Source organism: Heterodontus francisci, chromosome 12 (genome assembly GCF_036365525.1).
Source record: "Heterodontus francisci isolate sHetFra1 chromosome 12, sHetFra1.hap1, whole genome shotgun sequence".
Classification (NCBI taxonomy): Eukaryota; Metazoa; Chordata; class Chondrichthyes; order Heterodontiformes; family Heterodontidae; genus Heterodontus; species Heterodontus francisci.
In genome coordinates, this window is record NC_090382.1 from 82198919 (window position 1) to 82219093 (window position 20175).

The 20175-nt window shown below is 42.4% G+C and overlaps 1 protein-coding gene across 1 annotated transcript in view; it reads left to right on the forward strand.

Moving 5' to 3' along the window:
• LOC137375713 (follistatin-related protein 5-like) overlaps window positions 1-20175 on the forward strand; it is a 517934-nt gene that overhangs the window by 460265 nt on the left and 37494 nt on the right. The window contains exons 9-11 of the mRNA XM_068043096.1: window positions 16457-16575; window positions 17824-17973; window positions 18815-18922. Of these exons, the coding sequence (XP_067899197.1) occupies window positions 16457-16575; window positions 17824-17973; window positions 18815-18922 (377 nt within the window). The remainder of the gene's footprint in view (window positions 1-16456; window positions 16576-17823; window positions 17974-18814; window positions 18923-20175) is intronic.

A 20175-nucleotide genomic window follows, 5' to 3' on the forward strand; every position in this document is an offset into this window, starting at 1 on the left:
ATTCTGACAGCGGAGTGGGGCTAATTGGATAGCTCTTTCCAAGAGACAGCACGGGCACAGTGAGCTGAATAGCCTCCTTTTGTGCTGGGTCATTCTATGATTCTATGATCAGTGGAATTCATTTGATACTTTTTTTGTTGAAACAGGCAATACTAGGGATTTTGTAACAGTTACAGTGAGCATAGAAAGGAGGCTTTCATTCCATCAGTCTGGGCTGAATTTCAGCCTAGATTCCAGAATTACAGATGCATCACCCAGTTCCCACCTCATTTTAATTTTTGTGACTATTTCCTTGGTTGCTGCACACCCTTAAAAGGGCATCATTGTCATGAAAATTTGTTTCACAAACTTTAGAAAGGACCAGAAAGAAATATGCATCATTTTTCACCATCATTTCATCATACATAAGTGACAAAATAATATGTTTTGATGTGATATGCGTCATCTTGGGTTATAGTTATAAATAATGTTACGACCGCTCAGGACAAAGTCCCCAATCAAAATATATGATTCTGATTGCGGTGGGAGCAACGCACTGTCAATTCAGTCCCCTTACTCCACAGGTCACATTATATATCTTTTTTTATTTCTTATATTTCTTCATATATTATATTTCTTCCAAATCGAAGAAAGCAGCAGCCGAATTGAATCAATCTAGTAACCCCCCGAATGAGGTGAACCAAACCAGGTATCTTTAGATATCAACAAACTAACTGTTTATTAAAAAAAACTAAAATCTTAAAAGCTACTAAGAATAACCAATATGTAAAGACCTTATAACGTCTTTTTTAAAAAAAAATAGCTCCAGCATTTGCATACATATACTCAAATTAACAGTAGTTTGGTTTTTAAATAGTTGCCCGAAAAACTAGGAAAAAAAATAGTCTTTTCAGATTACACTTCCGACGAAAGGTCTTCTACTTCAACACAGTCAAAGTTTGCTTGCAGTCTTCCAAGGCCTGATAAATCTGAAGATCCTTCCAAAGATAGAAATTCAGCAGTTCAGTTTAACACTTTCAGTATTAAACTCTTTTTTCCAGCAATGAACACAGTAGATCAATAATTTATTATTTCTTTAAGGAATAAAACTACACAAATTGACTTAGGGAGAGTGCTCCTATTTCCGTCACATGCCGGAACAGCCTGTGTCTGTCCGTCTCTGCAAAACCAGTTTTTTGCCAGCCAGTTTCAAAGTCAAAATTTGATCAGCGATAGTGCGAGCGAGGGGGCAGCTGGGAAGGAAAGTTTCAGTATAAAGTACTTACCTCTTGTTTTCGGCAGCTTCTTTTTGATCAACGATAGTGCGAGCGAGGGGGCAGCTGGGAAGGTAAGTTTCAGTATAAAGTGCTTACCTCGCGATTCGGCGGACACGGGGACTGCTGGGTAAGTAAACTTATATATTCGGGCAGTGGCTAAACCCGAAACACTATACATGTAGTGTCTCCCGCCCATCCTCCTCCTCTAACAAAAAAAAAGGACTCTTGTGTGGAGGGTTTGGTAAGGTAAGGTTTTCCTTTTTTTTTTAAATCTCTGTTGTCAATTTAGTGCGGAGGGGGTGGAAGCTAGGGCAGTTGCATGCTCCTCTTGCAGGATGTGGGAGGTAAGGGTCACCACTTGTGTCCCTGCTGACTTCACCTGTGAGAAGTGCACCCAACTCCAGCTCCTCGCAGACCGCGTTAGGGAACTGGAGCTGGAGCTGGATGAACTTCGGATCATTCAGGATGCTGAGGGAGTGATAGAGAGCAGTTTTAGGGAAGTAGTGACACCTAAGTTACAGGATAAAGGTAGCTGGGTGACCGTCAGGGGAGGGAAAGGGAATAGGCGCACAGTGCAGGGATCCCCTGTGGCCGTTCCCCTCAATAATAAGTATACCATTTTGGATACGGTTTGAGGGGGTGGGGCCTACCAGGGGAAAGCCACAGCGGCCAGGTCTCTGGCACTGAGCCTGGCTCTGTGGCTCAGAAGGGAAGGGGGGAGAATAGGAGAGCGATAGTGATAGGAGATTCAGTGGTTAGAGGAACAGACAGGAGATTCTGTGGTCGCGAACGAGACTCCCGGATGGCATGTTGCCTCCCGGCTACCAGGGTCAGGGATGTCTTGGATCGAGTCTACAGGATTCTTAAGGGGGAGGAGGAGCAGCCAGAGGTCGTGGTACACATCGGTACCAATGACATAGCGAGGAAAAGGGATGAGGACCTGAAAAGCGAATATAGGGAGTTAGGTTGGAAGCTAAAAGGCAGGACAAGCAGAGTAGTAATCTCAGGATTGATACCGGTGCCACGTGCTAGTGAGGCTAGAAACAGGGAGCGAGTGCAGCTGAACACATGACTACAGAGCTGGTGTAGGAGGGAGGGCTTCAGATATGTGGATCATTGGGATACCTTCTGGGGAAGGTGGGACCTGTACAAGAGGGACGGGTTGCATCTGAACTGGAGGGGCACCAATATCCTGGGCGGGAGGTTTGCTAGAGCTCTTCGGGAGGGTTTAAACTAGTTTGGCAGGGGGATGGGAACCGGAGCTACGGATCAGTGGATGGGGTAGCTGTTGAACAGGCAGATACCGAGTGCAGAGAGTCAGTGAGGAAGGTTAGAAAATTGACAGGGCAAAGTTGCAGCCAGTATGATGGGTTGAAGTGTGTCTATTTTAACGCAAGAAGTGTCAGGAATAAGGGTGATGAACTTAAAGCATGGATCAGTACTTGGAGCTACGATGTTGTGGCCATTACGGAGACGTGGATATCACAGGGGCAGGAATGGATGTTGGATGTTCCAGGGTTTAGATGTTTCAAAAGGAATAGGGAGGGAGGGAAAAGAGGTGGAGGAGTGGCATTGCTAACCAGAGATAGTATCACAGCTGCAGAAAGGGAGGCCGTCGAGGAGGGTTTGTCTACTGAGTCATTATGGGTGGAAGTCAGAAACAGGAAAGGAGCAATCACTTTATTGGCAGTTTTCTATAGACCCCCCAATAGCAACAGAGACACGGAGGAACAGATTGGGAGGCAGATTTTGGAAAGGTGCAGAAGTAACAAGGTTGTTGTCATGGGTGACTTCAACTTCCCTAATATTGATTGGAACCTCCTTAGTGCAAATAGTTTGGATGGAGCAGTTTTTGTCAGGTTTCCTGACTCAATATGTAGATAGGCCAACTAGAGGGGAGGCTATGTTGGACTTGGTGCTTGGAAACGAACCAGGCCAGGTGGCAGATCTCTCGGTGGGAGAGCATTTTGGTGATAGTGATCACAACTCCCTGACCTTTACTATAATCATGGAGAAGGACAGGAGCAGACGGGATGGAAAATATTTAATTGGGGGAGGGGGAATTACAATGCTATTAGGCAGGAACTGGGGAGCATAAATTGGAAACAGGTGTTCTCAGGGAAATGCATGACAGAAATGTGGAGGATGTTTAGGGAGCACTTGCTGCGACTGCTGGATAGGTTTGTCCCGTTGAGGCAAGGAAGGGATGGTAGGGTGAAGGAACCTTGGATGACAAGAGATGTGGAACAGCTAGTCAAGAGGAAGAAGGAAGCTTACTTAAGGTTGAGGAAGCAAGGATCAGACAGGGCTCTAAAGGGTTATAAGGTAGCCAGGAAGGAACTGAAGAATGGACTTAGGAGAGCTAGAAGGGGACATGAAAAAGTCTTGGCGGGTAGGATTAAGGAAAATCCCAAGGCGTTCTACACTTATGTGAGGAACAAGAGGATGGCCAGAGTGAGGGTAGGGCCGATCAGGGATAGTGGAGGGAACTTGTGCCTGGAGTCGGAGGAGGTAGGGGAGGTCCTAAATGAATACTTTGCTTCAATATTCACTAGTGAGAGGGACCTGGTAGTTTATGAGGACAGCGTGGAACAGGCTGATATGCTCGAACAGGTTGAGATTAAGAGGGAGGATGTGCTGGAAATTTTGAATGATAAGAGGACAGATAAGTCCCCGGGGCCAGACGGGATATACCCAAGGATATTACGGAAGCGAGGGAAGAGATTGCCGCGCCTTTGGCGATGATCTTTGCGTCCTCACTGTCCACTGGAGTAGTACCGGATGATTGGAGGGTGGAAAATGTTATTCCCTTGTTCAAGAAAGGGAATAGGGATAATCCTGGGAATTATAGACCAGTCAGTCTTCCGTCGGTAGTGGGCAAATTATTGGAGAGGATTCTGAGAGACAGGATTTATGATTATTTGGAAAAGCATGGTTTGATTAGAAACAGTCAGCATGGCTTTGTGAGGGGCAGGTCATGCCTCACAAGCCTTATTGAATTCTTTGAAGATGTGACAAAACACATTGATGAAGGAAGAGCAGTGGATGTGGTGTATATGGATTTTAGCAAGGCGTTTGATAAGGTTCCCCATGGTCGGCTCATTCAGAAAGTAAGGAGGCATGGGATACAGGGAAAGTTGGCTGTCTGGATACAAAATTGGCTGGCCCATAGAAGTCAGAGGGTGGTAGTAGATGGAAAGTATTCAGCATGGAGCTCGGTGACCAGTGGTGTTCCTCAGGGATCTGTTCTGGGACCTCTGCTCTTTGTGATTTTTATAAATGATGGATGAGGAAGTGGAAGGCTGGGTTAGCAAGTTTGCCGATGACACGAAGATTGCTGGAGTTGTGGATAGTGTGGAAGGCTGTTGCAGGTTGCAACAGGACATTGACAGGATGCAGAACTGGGCTGAGAAGTGGCAGATGGAGTTCAACCTGGAAAAGTGTGAAGTGATTCATTTTGGAAGGTCGAATTTGAATGCAGAATACAGGCTTAAAGACAGGATTCTTGGTAGTGTGGAGGAACAGAGGGATCTTGGGGTCCATGTCCATAGATCGCTCAAAGTTGCCACCCAAGTTGATAGGGTTGTTAAGAAGGGGTATGGTGTGTTGGCTTTCATTAACAGGGGGATTGAGTTTAAGAGCCACGAGGTTATGCTGCAGCTCTATAAAGCCCTGGTTAGACCACACTTGGAATATTGTGTTCAGTTCTGGTCGCCTCATTATAGGAAGGATGTGGAAGCTTTAGAGAGGGTGCAGAGGAGATTTACCAGGATGCTGCCTGGACTGGAGGGCATGTCTTACGAAGATAGATTGAGGGAGCTAGGGCTTTTCTCATTGGAGCGAAGAAGGATGAGAGGTGACTTGATAGAGGGGTACAAGATGATGAGAGGCATAGATAGAGTGGATAGCCAGAGACTTTTTCCAAGGATGGAAAGGGCTATCACCAGGGGGCATAATTTTAAGGTGATTGGAGGAAGGTTTCGGGGAGATGTCAGAGGTAGGTTCTTTACACAGAGAGTGGTGGGTGCGTGGAATGCGCTGCCAGCAGTGGTAATAGAAGCAGATACTTTAGGGACATTTAAGCGACTCTTGGATAGGTACATGGATGATAGTAGAATGAAGGGTAGGTAGGTAGTTTGATCTTAGAGTAGGTCAAAGGTTCGGCACAACATCGTGTGCCGAAGGGCCTGTACTGTGCTGTACTGTTCTATGTTCTATACATTGAATTCCTGTTCTCCCTCTCTGTATAATTGTTGCCAGGCAACTAGAATGCACTTTCGCTCACTGACTTCGGAACTTGCTGCCTTAAAGAAGTACTGATCTTTTACAGCCTTAAAGGTGCACTCCAATATTTCCCAAAGAGAAAAAAAAGGATTGTGACAATAAGAAAAGATGTTTATGAAGATAATATCCCTTTTTGTAAAGAATGATTATTTTTGTTTCTCCACATATTCCAAGACAATTACTTAAAACAGCTGTGTGATGCCACATGGGAGTTCCTTTCTGTGGTATTTCCCCACAGTCTGATAATTCTACAATCATAAAACTCTGATGCAGGATGACAGTGGCTCCAATAGTCTGAATTTAGGCCTCAAACTCCAAGGCAGCATATTCATCAATGACTGACTGAACATTTCATTCCCAATAAAATCAAAAGATTATGGCCAACAAAAGTCAAATCTGTAGCTTTATGGCAACTTCACATGAATACAATGAACATTTGAGAATGATTTAAAAGGCTTTAATATCACTGAAGTTTTGAATAATTCAATAGTAGACCTTAAAATCCTGAAATGAGATTATAACCTTTAAATCACCTTCTGTCCCTTTTTTTAAAACATATGCTAGAAACTTCATGGGTAGTTTCTGGTCTTGATTGTTTTCACAGAAATGGCTGACTTATGATTTAGCAGCAAACGGAAAAAAAGGAAGACTTGCATTTATATCACGGGCGTCTCAAAGCACTTTACAGCCAATGAAGTATTTTTGAAGTTCAGTCGCTGTTGTAATTTAGGAAATCTAATCTTCAGTTTGGTAATTATCAGCAGTTTAAAAAGGAAGGAAAGGCTAGTCAGAATACGTTTTTGCAAGAAAAAACTCTGACAGATAGAAATATATATGGAACAGTATATGGCAACAAGTATTTGTTAAACTTGTTGCCTCAGAGAGATCTGCCATTTGAGCTCTCCTGCTTTGCTTAGCTACTCTATGAAATATTTTACAGGTAAGACCCTGTACATTCAACAGCAACTCCATTCACACTTCTGCTGTGGTCTGAGAGTTGGTCTGGAAATTTGTTGACCCCAGGAAATCCATAGTTGCTAAGTGTGAAGCAATACCCAACTGGTAATATGCAGCACCCTCCTTTCATAGTGCTTATAATTCAAGTATGATTCAACCAATGCACTTCCCTTTAAGTATCTTTGTTAAACAATTGTTTAATAACATTGGTTTCATATGAAATGGAATTAAATAATTCTAAATTATTAAAGTTTACAGTAATTCTTTGAAATGATCTGATATTTAGAGGAGGTCCAGGCAGTGCTACCTGGTGGCTGAGGCATTGAACAGTATGCTCTTTGAAATCTAATTTTCACAATAAAGTTAATAAATCCATTTGTGTTGGCCAACTACGATCTAGAACCTCTCGACTTCACTGCCTGAAGATATGTTACATGATTGGAATTTTAGTGCGGAGATTATTGCAATCTGTGCAAACTGATTTTTCTTTTATTCCTCTGAGTCCATGGGAAAGTGTGTTTTCTGTTGAAATTATTTATATGGAATCATGTTTCCTAAGAGATTTATAAGGTCACGCAAGGAATTGGAGCATCAACTTGTGTGATTAAAGAGTAGTGATACGTAGCTTTATGCAATTGCTTATCCACATCTTTGAGTTACCCAACTTAGCCATGCTGCTGTGGTAAGGCCACACACTTCCCTACATGGTGTGAAGAAGTAAAGATAAGAGGGCAAGTTACCTAGGCTATTCTCATACACCTTCTATGACCAGTTACATAACAATATTGATACAGGACCGGAGCAGGTTCCCTACCTCCTTGACTGTAGTTAGTGCAAAACCCAGGAAGGTCAAGGAATGAAGAGAAAGTTAAACTTGCAAATTAATAGAAAATATGGCAATGCAGAAGGTTGCAAGTTTAATTCCCCACATCAATGAGTTTTGATTAAAGTCATTCACTGTAGTGAGCTTCACATTTGAGGCCAGGCTGCTTCCAGAATGAAGCAATATTGGAGGGACAGATGCCCTCTCTGTGACCATTATTAGTGCCTTGGATCTAGTTCAGAGCAACATTAGCATACTGCTGGGAACATACTTCCCTTTCCCATCTTCTCTGTCCAATCTACGGAAGAGGAGCATTAAATAATTTGAGTAAGGAGTTAAAGACAAACTTAAATGTATTTATTGTTAAAATTTATCTAATTTTAATGAATATATATATATATATACATATATAAATATGAACAGCTCTTTGCATGTGTGAATAAACTGAAATTTTTGACTTTTTTTTTCCTTTTTTTAAATCATTTTCTGGCTTTCTCCAATCTCTGATGCTGCAGTTGCAAACATACTGTGGCGAGAGGAAGGTACTGCAGTGCATTGTTGTGTTGTAGTGATCATGTGCTTGTCCACTGTTTGTAGCACAATTTATTACTTCTAATAACAGGTCCTTCTCCGTACTGTGCCTCCAAGTCTAGTATTCTCACTACCTCTGAGACAGGCTGTATCTATTGAAAACATCATCCCAAATATTCCTTGCTCTTTTTCTTGTATATACAATGAAAATCCAGATTATCCCTGGGTCTTCTAACAACTGGAAACCTTGCAAGTGAATATTTCTGTTATGTGGACAACAACCTAAAATCATCAAACCATTCTCTATCTACACACAGTGGGTTCATTCATGATAAATGGATACCGTCTACAATATTAAAAAGTTTTTAGCAGTCTTTGGGGGATGAGCCACATGTGTTTATCGTATAATTATGTGAAATTGACACAGTACTTGGTTTCAGCCCTATTAATGTCATTGTGTGCTTGTAGATGAACCAAAGATTTGTCAAATTCTTCAGTGACAACTTCCATTTAACTGAATATGTTTTGTGCTTAGATTACAAATACATGTTTGCAGCCCAGATAGTGCTGCAGTCACCTGCAGAGTGGCAATTGTCTCCAATACCTATAATATTAGAGCAAATGGAAATAAATATCCAGCTTCCAAGTGGGGTCTCTGATCTGTACTGTTAACTCATCTCAGCCAGAGCAGAATGGGGCATATACAATTGGTTGAATGGCCCAAGGTAGTCAAGCTAATAAAAACAAGCAGGGTTCCTAATCGGACTCGTTAACCAGTGCCCTTGTCGGGAAAGTGTATGCAGGTAAGGGACAGGTTAAACTGTAATGTCTTTCCCATGGCAAACAGCATGCTGACTTGGCTTACACACAAAAAAAAGTGATTTCAGGTGAGATAACAGAGTACTACCAGCATCCATGCAATTTTACACCAGCATGAATCACTGCCTTCAGGAAAGAAGGACAGAAAAGGGGAGGGTACAATTAATATCCATCAGAAACACACTACACCTTGAACAATCTTGTTACAATTAAGACCAGGAAGAAACTGTACTGCTCAACATTATTAACTTTAAAATACAAAGAATCAAATGAATAATAAAAATGAGCAGTAATCAGCCACATGAATATGGGAATAGGCCTTAATTGGCTGTAATAATGTTTAAAGTCCAGATGCTGTTGCTGAGGATTATGATCAGGCACCAAAATTATGGCAACAACTTGGAATGAGTTTTCCTCTATCATGTGGATTATATCAGTGAAATCAAGGCTGGCAACTGAATCAAAAAGCTTCCATGACCTTTATGGTAATGATAAATTAATTTTTATCTTCTACTTTAAGTTTATTTTTGCCTCTCAGATTCTGTCACCTTCCTGTACTTACGTTACCACACCATTCCCCAGCCAAGAGTTTGGGTGAGTGACCTACTGCGAAACCTTGGCTAACACTGCTTTGAAGCTAGACAGTAAAAGATACATAAGAAAATCCCCTGGTGTCTCCCTTCCAATTGTTCATCCTTTCCATGTGGAGAAGATGTTTGGTTTCACTGCTTGCCAGTTCCCTTGACAAAGAACAAAGAACAGTACAGCACAGGAACAGGCCATTCGGCCCTCCAAGCCTGCACTGATCATGATGCCTGTCTAAACTAAAACCTTCTGCACTTCTGGGGTCCATATCCCTCTATTCCCTTCCTATTCATGTATTTGTCAAGATGCCTCTTAAACGTCGCTATTGTACCTGCTTCCACCACCTCCCCCGGCAGCAAGTTCCAGGCACTCACCACCCTCTGTGTAAAAAAACTTGCCTCGCACATCCCGTCTAAACTTTGCCCCTCGCAAATTAAACCTATGTCCCCTAGGAACTGACTCTTCCACCCTGGCAAAAAGCTTCTGACTATCCACTCTGTCTGTGCCACTCATAACTTTGTAAACCTCTATCATGTCGCCCCTCCACCTCCGTCGTTCCAGTGAAAACAATCCAAGTTTATCCAACCTCTCCTCATAGCTAATACCCTCCAGAGCAGGCAACATCCTGGTAAACCTCTTCTGTACTCTCTCCAAAGCCTCCACATCCTTCTGGTAGTGTGGCGACCAGAATTGTACGCAATCTTCTAAGTGTGGCCGAACTGAGGTTCTGTACAGCTGCAGTATGACTTGCCAATTTTTATACTCTATGCCCCGACCGATGAAGGCAAGCATGCCGTATGCCTTCTTGACTACCTTCTCCACCTGCGTTGCCACTTTCAGTGATCTGTGGATCTGTACGCTCAGATCTCTCTGCCTGTCAATACTCCTAAGGGTTCTGCCATTTACTGTATACTTCCCACCTGCATTAGACCTTCCAAAATGCATTACCTCACATTTGTCCAGATTAAACTCCATCTGCCATTTCTCCGCCCAAGTCTCCAACCGATCTATATCCTGCTGTATCCTCTGACAATCCTCATCACTATCAACAACTCTACCAACCTTTGTGTCGTCCGCAAACTGACTAATCAGACCAGCTACATTTTCCTCCAAATCATTTATATATACTACAAAGAGCAAAGGTCCCAGCACTGATCCCTGCGGAACACCACTAGTCACATCCCTCCATTCAGAAAATCACCGTTCCATTGCTACCCTTTGTCTTCTATGACCAAGCCAGTTCTGTATCCATCTTGCCAGCTCACCTCTGATCCTGTGTGACTTCACCTTTTGTACCAGTCTGCCATGAGGGACCTTGTCAAAGGCTTTACTGAAGTCCATGTCGACAACATCCACTGCCCTTCCTTCATCAATCGGCTTCATCACTTCCTCAAAAAACTCAATCAAGTTAGTGAGACACGACCTCCCCTTCACAAAACCATGCTGCCTCTCGCTAATAAGTCCATTTGTTTCCAAATGGGAGTAAATCCTGTCCTGAAGAATCGTCTCTAATAATTTCCCTACCACTGACATAAGACTCACCGGCCTATAATTTCCTGGATTATCCTTGCTACCCTTCTTAAACAAAGGAACAACATTGGCTATTCTCCAGTCCTCTGGGACCTCAACTGTAGCCAATGAGGATACAAAGATTTCTGTCAAGGCCCCAGCAATGTCCTCCCTTGCCTTCCTCAGTATTCTGGGGTAGATCCCATCAGGCCCTGGGGACTTATCTATCTCAACGTTTTTCAAGACACCCAACACCTCCTCCTTTTTGATATCGACATGATCCAGACTATCAACACACCCTTCCCTAGACTCATCATCCAAGTCCTTCTCTTTGGTGAATACTGATGCGAAGTACTCATTTAGTACCTCGCCCATTTCCTCTGGCTCCACGCATGGATTCCCTCCTCTGTCCTTGAGTGGGCCAACCCTTTCCCTGGCTACCCTCTTGCTCTTTATGTACGGATAAAATGCCTTGGGATTTTCCTTAATCCTGTTGCCAATGACTTTTCATGACCCCTTTTAGCCCTCCTGACTCCTTGCTTAAGTTCCTTCCTACTTTCTTTATATTCCTCAAGGGCTTCGTCTGTTCCCAGCCTTCTAGCCCTTACGAATGCTTCCTTTTTCTTTTTGACTAGGCTCACAATATCCCTCGTTATCCAAGGTTCCCGAAACTTGCCAAACTTATCCTTCATCCTCACAGGAACATGCCGGTCCTGAATTCTAATCAACTGACGTTTAAAAGACTCCCACATGTCAGATGTTGGTTTACCCTCAAACAGCCACCCCCAATCTAAATTCTTCAGTTCCTGCCTAATATTGTGATAATTAGCCTTCCCCCCCAATTTAGCACCTTCACCCGAGGACTACTCTTATCCTTATCCACAAGTACCTTAAAACGTACGGAATTATGGTTGCTGTTCCCGAAATGCTCCCCTACTGAAACTTTGACCATCTGGCCGGGCTCATTCCCCAATACCAGGTCCAGTACGGCCCCTTCCCTTGTTAGACTAGCTACATATTGTTTCAAGAAGCCCTCCTGGATGCTCCTTACAAATTCTGCCCCATCCAAGCTGCTAGCACTAAATGAGTCCCAGTCAATATAGGGGAAGTTAAAGTCACCCACCACAACAACCCTGTTTCTTTTACATCTTTCCAAAATCTGTCTACATATCTGCTCCTCTATCTCCCACTGGCTGTTGGGAGGCCTGTAGTAAACCCCCAACATTGTGACTGCACCCTTCCTATTCCTGAGCTCCACCCATATTACCTCGCTGCATGAGCCCTCTGAGGTGTCCTCCCGCAGTACAGCTGTGATATTCTCCTTAACCAGTAATGCAACTCCCCCACCCCTTTTACATACCCCTCTATCCTGCCTGAAACATCTAAATCCCGGAACGTTCAGCTGCCAATCCTGTCCTTCCCTCAACCAAGTCTCTGTAATAGCAACAACATCATAGTTCCAATTACTAATCCAAGCTCTAAGTTCATCTGCCTTACCTGTTATACTTCTCGCATTGAAACAAATGCAGTTCAGACCACCAGTCCCGCTGTGCCTGCTCTTCCTCTCAGTCTTACTGGCTTTATTCATTCGTTCCCCCTATGTTATTTCACCTGCTGACCTACTGCTCTGGTTCCCACCCCCCCACCCCACCCCGCCACACTAGTTTAAACCCTCCCGAGTGACGCTAGCAAACCTCGCAGCCAGGATATTTGTGCCCCTCCAGTTTAGATGCAACCCATCCTTCTTAAATCTTGGGAATTGCCATGTGGAAATCCTGCGTGCAAATCCATTACCAAGCACTCTGACCTATGTCCCACAATTATGGGAAATGTGGATATGAAACCTCTAAAACCTGATCTTGAAGACAAAGGGCAAAATTTCAAAGTGGGGTTGGGAACCCAACAACCTGATAATTTCTGAGCTTTGACCCCATGCTTCAGCTGCGTCACTCTCGTGATGCAACCTTTGAATGCTAATATAAGAATTGGGTAGGAGGCGAGCTTGGCACCCAATTAGAGGTGTCGAGCGCTTCCAGGAGGGGGGAACTGCAGGAGGCAGCTCATGAAAGGGACAAGTCGGTAACAACTTTGCAAAGTGGTAATGGACGCCATGTGGAGGTATAGCCCTTGACCCAGCGCTAGTTGGACCCTCAAATTTAATCTGAGCACACATGGAAACAAACTTGCTTTTGTCCCATGGCAACCCTGACAGCTGTGCACTAATGTGCACTAGATTGGTTGAGATAGCGGAAATCTGATTTCAAAGTTGCCTTTCCATACTCCGTGGCCCTTTAACAAGCTCTTAAAGAAGTTTAATAGGCTGTTAATTGGCGGTGTGCAGGTTCCGTGTTCCATCTCCCTGCCAGCACTGAAAATTCAAAACCGTCCGGGAGGCATGGGATCCTGAGATGACTTCCAGGACCGCGATTTTCAAATGGTGCCCACACCAGGTCCGGAATTTTACGCCACCCCAACGAGCCGGATGGTGATGGGGGTGGGGTGGCATAAAATGGAGCAGGAGGCTCCAGGAAGCCTTCCCGACCCGCTCCCGCCTCCATCCCACTTTACGTAGGCTGGTGGAGGCAGGCCGAGAAACGGGCCACCCACCTCAGGCCAAATAAAGAGCCAGGAAAAGCCGCCTGGTAAAAGCTGGCGACCTCTCCGTGCCCCGGGGGTGCCCGATTGAGGGCTGCCTCCACTTCCCCAACACCCCCAGGATCCAAGACGGCCTTCTTCCCCCCTAACAACCACCCTTGCCTCGCCAGGGCCCGAAGAATTACCCCCAGCGAGGCAACCCAAACTTACCTGAGTCCTGGTTCCATGTCCTCGGCTGGGCTACAGTCCCAGCACTGGCCACCGCTCCCTGTGGCGCTGCTGGGACTAAGAACTGCCGGCCCACTGATTGGCCGGCAGCTCAGTGAGGTGGGGCTTCCTCCCTCAAGCGAGTGGAAGTCCCGCCTCAGAACAATTAGAGCCTGGGGACCCGTAAAATGTGGGACAGATCCCCAGACTAGGTGAAAGCGGGTTCACCACCAAGTTTTACGTCGGTGGCCAGTTCCCGTCCGCCCAACGTAAAATCCAGTCCCAGGTCCTGACCCCACGGCCCTTTGAAAATCCAGCAGGGGCCTGGGAACAAATTTTTTGACTACCGATGGTATGTTCCACAGGGGAACACAGAAACCAGCTAAATAAAGAAGGCCTCTAACACAAATAGAAAAAAAATCAATTTTTGGCTTTCTGTTAGAATCGAAAGAAAATGAGTGTTAAAATCTATAAGCAATACAATGTATCATAAGCAAAATGTCATTTTAAGTAAAGAAACAATTTATTTATTAATTTTTCCATCTTCTCCTTAAGGTGGCAAATCATTGTTGAGTATAATTTAATGGGTAAAGGTGCCTTTTAGCCAAACAGTCATTCTGCATGTGTGAGCCTGAATAGTAGCTGTGGACTGTTTCACCATGGCAGGCATCGCAGTGAGGTTTTTATCTAGCCCTCAGATAACATCAACACACACCAGTTTGCAGTAGGATAGGTAACCCTGGGCATTTTTTTCCCTCAGAAGCCTGAGGATAGAATGGCCAGTTATTACACCCCAACTGCCATCATGGATGAGATCAGCTAACCATTTACCTACTGTATCAGGGGTAGTTGTACTCATAAACACTTCATATAAATTATTTGTATCCTGTTATGTTTTAAGCTCCTCAAGGAGTTTTATTGGATTTCCAAATTTTCTGTTGACTGGGTCAATGACTTCATGATCTTGTTTTAATATCTAGGTACATGATATATCAGCTGAAGGTTTATTTGTTAAAATGAAAGAATCTGTCAACCAATTCTAGATAAAATTTATAGATTTAAAAAAATGCTTCTGTCATTAACATCTTAACAAATCATTACATGAAACTACCTTCTGAAATAAATCAACATTTATTTCATGGCAGACATTAATTTTTGAGTTCCCTTGCTTCATGTACACTAAAGATGTGGATAAATTACAGGGTAATTGATAGTCTAAGATTTATTTTCAGCAAATGTTGATAAACCTTTTATTAACAGTTGTTGATAAAATATGAGTTACATTAATTTTCATAATTATCAATTAGCAACTGAAAAATACTATTACTGTTTATTAAACAGTTAATATATGTATATATAAATGCAATCTGAATATGTTATATAATAAAGTTTGAATATATTGTACAACAGTCAATATATATAATGCAATCCATATATATTACATAATATCAGTTTACATTACAAAGTAATAGTTCAAAAACATTACAAAAATCAGTAAATAATAGTTATATAAATTCTGATATATACTATATATTCTATATCATGTATATTTTATGTAATAAATATAACCTATTATGTGGTCAGTATAAGTTATACACATCATCTAATAATTGTCCATATTTATTACACTGTCCAAAAATCCTTAAATATCGCATATAATTTAGTATGCCTAACATATAAGGGTTAAGAATGATTAACCTTAATAATTGCCATTCATTCTGTCCCTCCCCACAGTGAAAGATGAATTCCAAAATTATAGTTAAATTGGATAAAGCTTGGAAATGTCGGTATCAGAATAATGCATTCTGGCTGCGAAGCATGGAGTCATTTGCTTTGTTTGATGCAGGGACCATTTCATCTTCTCTCCCAACCAATGGGCAGCATTGATGTAGAGGGTGCTTTTGATCACCTGTGTCGTATATAGGCAGCTGAGCAATGTCGCACTGGGGGAGGAGAGGCCAGGGTTGCAGGTGCATATCAACTCCCAGTAACAATTACTCTGTGAAGATATTTACCTCAAGCATTATATTATTGGCTCAAAACTCAAAAATTGGCTTGCATCTGGTTTCATATTATTTGACCAAATTTCAGGATAAAACTCCCCCAAATCAGAAAGCCTACCTGTAGAATAAACAATCCGTAATTACAGGGCTACCTTTTACAATTTAGGTCTCCCAATGCAAAGCTGTGTGTGATAAAGGACATAGCAGGAATTTGGATAGAGAGATCAGAGGGCTTGCTTTGCAGTGTGCAGCATTTTCCATCCACCACAGAGGAGTAATCACGTGGGTCATGACCCAGGCATGCTGACTTGACACCTGAATTACCAATACATGCCCCCATTGCATGCAACGCTGTGCTTGAAGCATTAAATCATAAAACTTGCCCCAGAATGTGTAATACAAAAGTAGCCCCTACGTATATACCATATATGAACTGTGTTATATAATGCCCATGTAAATCTGTAAATATTATACACATTGACTTTAAAGTTGTAAAAGGGTTAAACTTTCAGATGGTCAATAACGCAAAACAAATGTTCCTAGAGCCTGTCATTGAGGTATTGTGGGTGTGTTAATGTTATGCTTAGAGAATGCACTGATGGAAAATGACCCTATTGCATTTTCTCACAAATTCACTGTATGCAGTTGTTTTAATGCCTTTCTGATGCCAAGTGAGACTTGTCATAGAAAGTTGTTAAACTGACAAACACATCTGCGCGATTTCCTTTTTCTTTGGAGGCTGCATTTCTAGTGCCTTCAGCATTGCTTTTCCTTTTTTTCCCACTATTTTCAAAATTGTTTCAGAATTTTAATACTATTTTTAAAAATTCTAAAGATTTTATTTTACAGTGTGTGCAAATGAAGCATATTTGTGTTTTGTCTTCAAGGACTAAGTGTTGGAAATATGTTCTATGTATTCTCTGATGATGGAATCACAATAATTCAGCCCATAGGATGTGAGATTCAAAGACACATCAAAGCCAATGACAGGATCATTGCAAGCTTTGTAAGTCTTAAATATTTTTACACTTCTTTTTCCTTTTAACACCTTGATGTTGGATGTGCTCTTTGTATTCTCCCTGTCACTTAAGCATGCTGCTTTGTTCATTGATCTTTGCAGCCCCTTTTTAAATTGCTGCTGCAAGCTGCATCAGTCTATGCCCTACTTGATTTGCTGTCCACCTAAACGAGCTGCCCATTAACAGCATGAATAACACTGGCAACTTGCCTGTTCTATTTAAATGACACCTGACCACAATAATTGATCAGGCCTCCCACCAGCATTATCAGCTGGGTGTAGCTATTGCCCAGTAACTGCCTGCCCAATGTACATTAGATATGAAAATTGACTGCATGCGTCTTAAGGGACATCTGTTGCAAGATATGCAATTCAGTGTATGAATCCTTCCTGCACTGCAGTATTGCTCTGGATTGCTCTATTTCATATACAGAAATAGTATATGATGTATGAGGCAGGAGTAAATGTAGGTTTGGGGTTTAAACAGAGTAAAATTTAAGAATTTTATTAATCTCTTCTGAAGCTTAAGATGTGTTAATGCTTCAAAGCATGGTCCTAAATACCTGAGAAGTGATGTTTCACAGGAGTCTTCTGCTAAAGTTATGGTAAGCAAGTGGGAGGACCCTATGAAAATTCTTCCTCTTGTTCTTAATGCACCAAATAAAATAGCAAGCAATTCAAAGGTTTAAAAAAACTGATATGTTTCCACACATCTTAGTTCAAAATGTACTCGTGTGTACCAGATGACTCAGACTGAAATGCTTGGTGCAATGATTTAGAATACTATTCCATAAATTATTGAGGCTTCGCTCTATCCCAGACTGATGGGATTTAAGTTTCTCTCTGCCTACTGCAAACATTCTAACTTAAAGAAGATTAGGTTCAAAGCAAAAAGTAGCCCAACCTAGACTTGCATGTCACTAAATGGCAGCCTTTTCTCGATTGTATCATGCTTAGCTAGCATTTGATGATTTATCTGTTCTCTCCTTTCCAATATAGAGCAGGCACATTCAGTTTAAAAGTTTTGGATGTTTGAGAAGTTTCTGTCCCATACTACAGTTGGCCACCTATATGCTCTGGGACTATTGTTACTATTTTGCAGTATTTACAATAAGTGCAGTCCTTAATTAAAAACCAGAGCTGAACAGACAATTCCAGATGAAGATTTATTTTGTTCAGGCTTTGTCAGAAAAATATCCCTAACGATCAAGTCTAAAACATTATCCTTCTTCACAGGAAGAGATTTGTCCCTGTAATGAAGGAGAAACCATTCTGCATTGTGTCTGGGCCTCTGCTGTCAACATAAGGGATAAGTACATCTATGTCACCCAACCCACACAGAACCGGGTTCTTATCATTGACATTCCGTCTCAGAAAGTCTTACAGGTAACTTTAACTAATGTATTAGATAATAATTAATTTTTTTTAAGTGGTTATAAGGCTTACACCTGAAGGGCATGAGTTTGAGTCGAGCTCAGACTGATGGAATGTATTAATCCAATGTCACATTGATTTGGGAAATCTTACTCCAGTTCCTAGTAGGTGGCGCACACCATAACATTGCTCTTTAATTGGCAATCTGACTTGGAGAGACCACGAGCAAGCCTGTTGTGGGAAATGAAAATGTCACATCAGTGTGGGAGCAAACACGTTATTTTGAGGTTAGGACTGAATAGAGGGATTGAATAATTTCCTTATAACTTGTACTGTAAGGAATGCTTGATGCTAAACCTGCTGGAAAAAAGTGAACACAATTCCAAATCTATTGGCATCTAAACCTCAGTGGGTTTGAAAACAATCTCAAACTCAATGGGTGAAAGCGGAGGTAAATTTTATACAAACAAAACATAAATATGAGGGCCACAGTAGCAGAATGCCCTATTGGAGCAAAGGACTTCCATTGTTTCTCCACCTTGAGGCATTCAGCTATGGCAATTTTATATTGCAAACAATGACATACGACTTGAATCCAGAAAATAACAATATATATCTTTAAAATAATCTTCAATTCATGTAAAGATAGTTTGGTGCAAACCATGATCTATAGTAAAACCTTTGTTCATTTTGTCTTAGCTGGTTATGGAGTCTTTTATGTTATAGTGTTTACGTGACTGAAATGCAGTTACTAACCACCTCAAAATAGATGCCATGCTCTCCAGATATTTACTTAAGAAGAATAATCTCTTACTAATGCATATAATAGCCTCTGATTGTAATTCTTTCATAGGGTGTGTTGACAGATCCCGTCCCAGTAAAATTGCAATATGACAAGTCACATGACCAAGTTTGGGTCCTTAGCTGGGGTGATGTGAGGAAAAGCAATCCTACTCTGCAGGTATGTGAGAGTTAATATATATTCTTTTACTGAAGAATAGTAAAAGGTGCAGCCACCTACTTGAAATTAATAATTTCCAAAGTATGCAACGACTATTGAAATGTAGGAAAGCCTATAATTCTTCCTAGTTAATTTACACAAATTTATTCCAGGGCCTTTTCTTTCATTCATTCATGGCAGGTGGGCATCAATGACAAGGCCAGCATTTATTGCTCATCCCTAATTGTCCTTGAGAAGGTGGTGGTGAGCTGCCTTCTTAAACCGCTACAGTCCATGTGCTGTAGGTACTCACACAGTGCTGTTAGGTTGAGACCATCGAGGCAAGTTCCCCTCCAAGTCACACACCATCCTGACTTGGAACTATATCGCTGTTCCTTCATGGTCGCTGGGTCAATATCCTGGAACTCCCTTCGTAACAGCTCTGTGGGTATGCCTACACCCAATCACTGCAGCGGGTTAAGAATGCAGCTCATCACCACGTTCTCAATGGCAATTAGGCATGAGCTGGCCTCACTAGCGACGCCCACATCCCGCGAACGAATAAAAAAAAATGTTGACCCAGTAACAGTGAAGAAACGACAGGTCGAATGGTGTGTGACTTGAAGAGGAACTTGCAGGTGGTGGTGTTCCTGTGCTCCTGCTATCCTTTTCCTTCTAGGCAGTAGAGATTGCAAGTTTGGGAGGTGCTGTTAAAGAAGCCTTGGTGAGTTGCTGCAGTGCACCTTGTAATATGGTGCACATTGTTGCCACGGTGCACTGGTGGTGGAGGGAGTGAATTTTTAAGGTGTTGGATGGGGTGCTGGTCAAGTGGGCTGCTTTGTCCTGGATGGTGTTGAGCTTCTTGAGTGTTGTTGGAGCTGCACTTATCCAGGCAAGTAGAGAGTATTTCATCACAGTGCTGACTGGTACCTTGTAGGTGGTGGAAAGGCTTTGGGAGTCAGGAGATGAGTCACTCACCACAGAAAACTCAGCCTCTAACCTACTTTTGTAGCCACAGTATTTATGTGGCTGGTCCAGTTAGGTTTCTGGTCAATGATGACTCCAAGTAAGCAGATGGTGGGGGATTTGGTGATGGTAATGCCGTTGAATATTAAAGGGAGATGGTTAGACTCTCTCTTGTTGGAGATAGTCACTGCCTAGCACTTGTGTGGCACGAATGTTATTTGCCACTTATCAGCACAAGCCTAAATGTTGTCCATGACTTGCTGCATGTGGGCATGAACTGCTTTATTATCTGAGGAGTTGTGAATAGT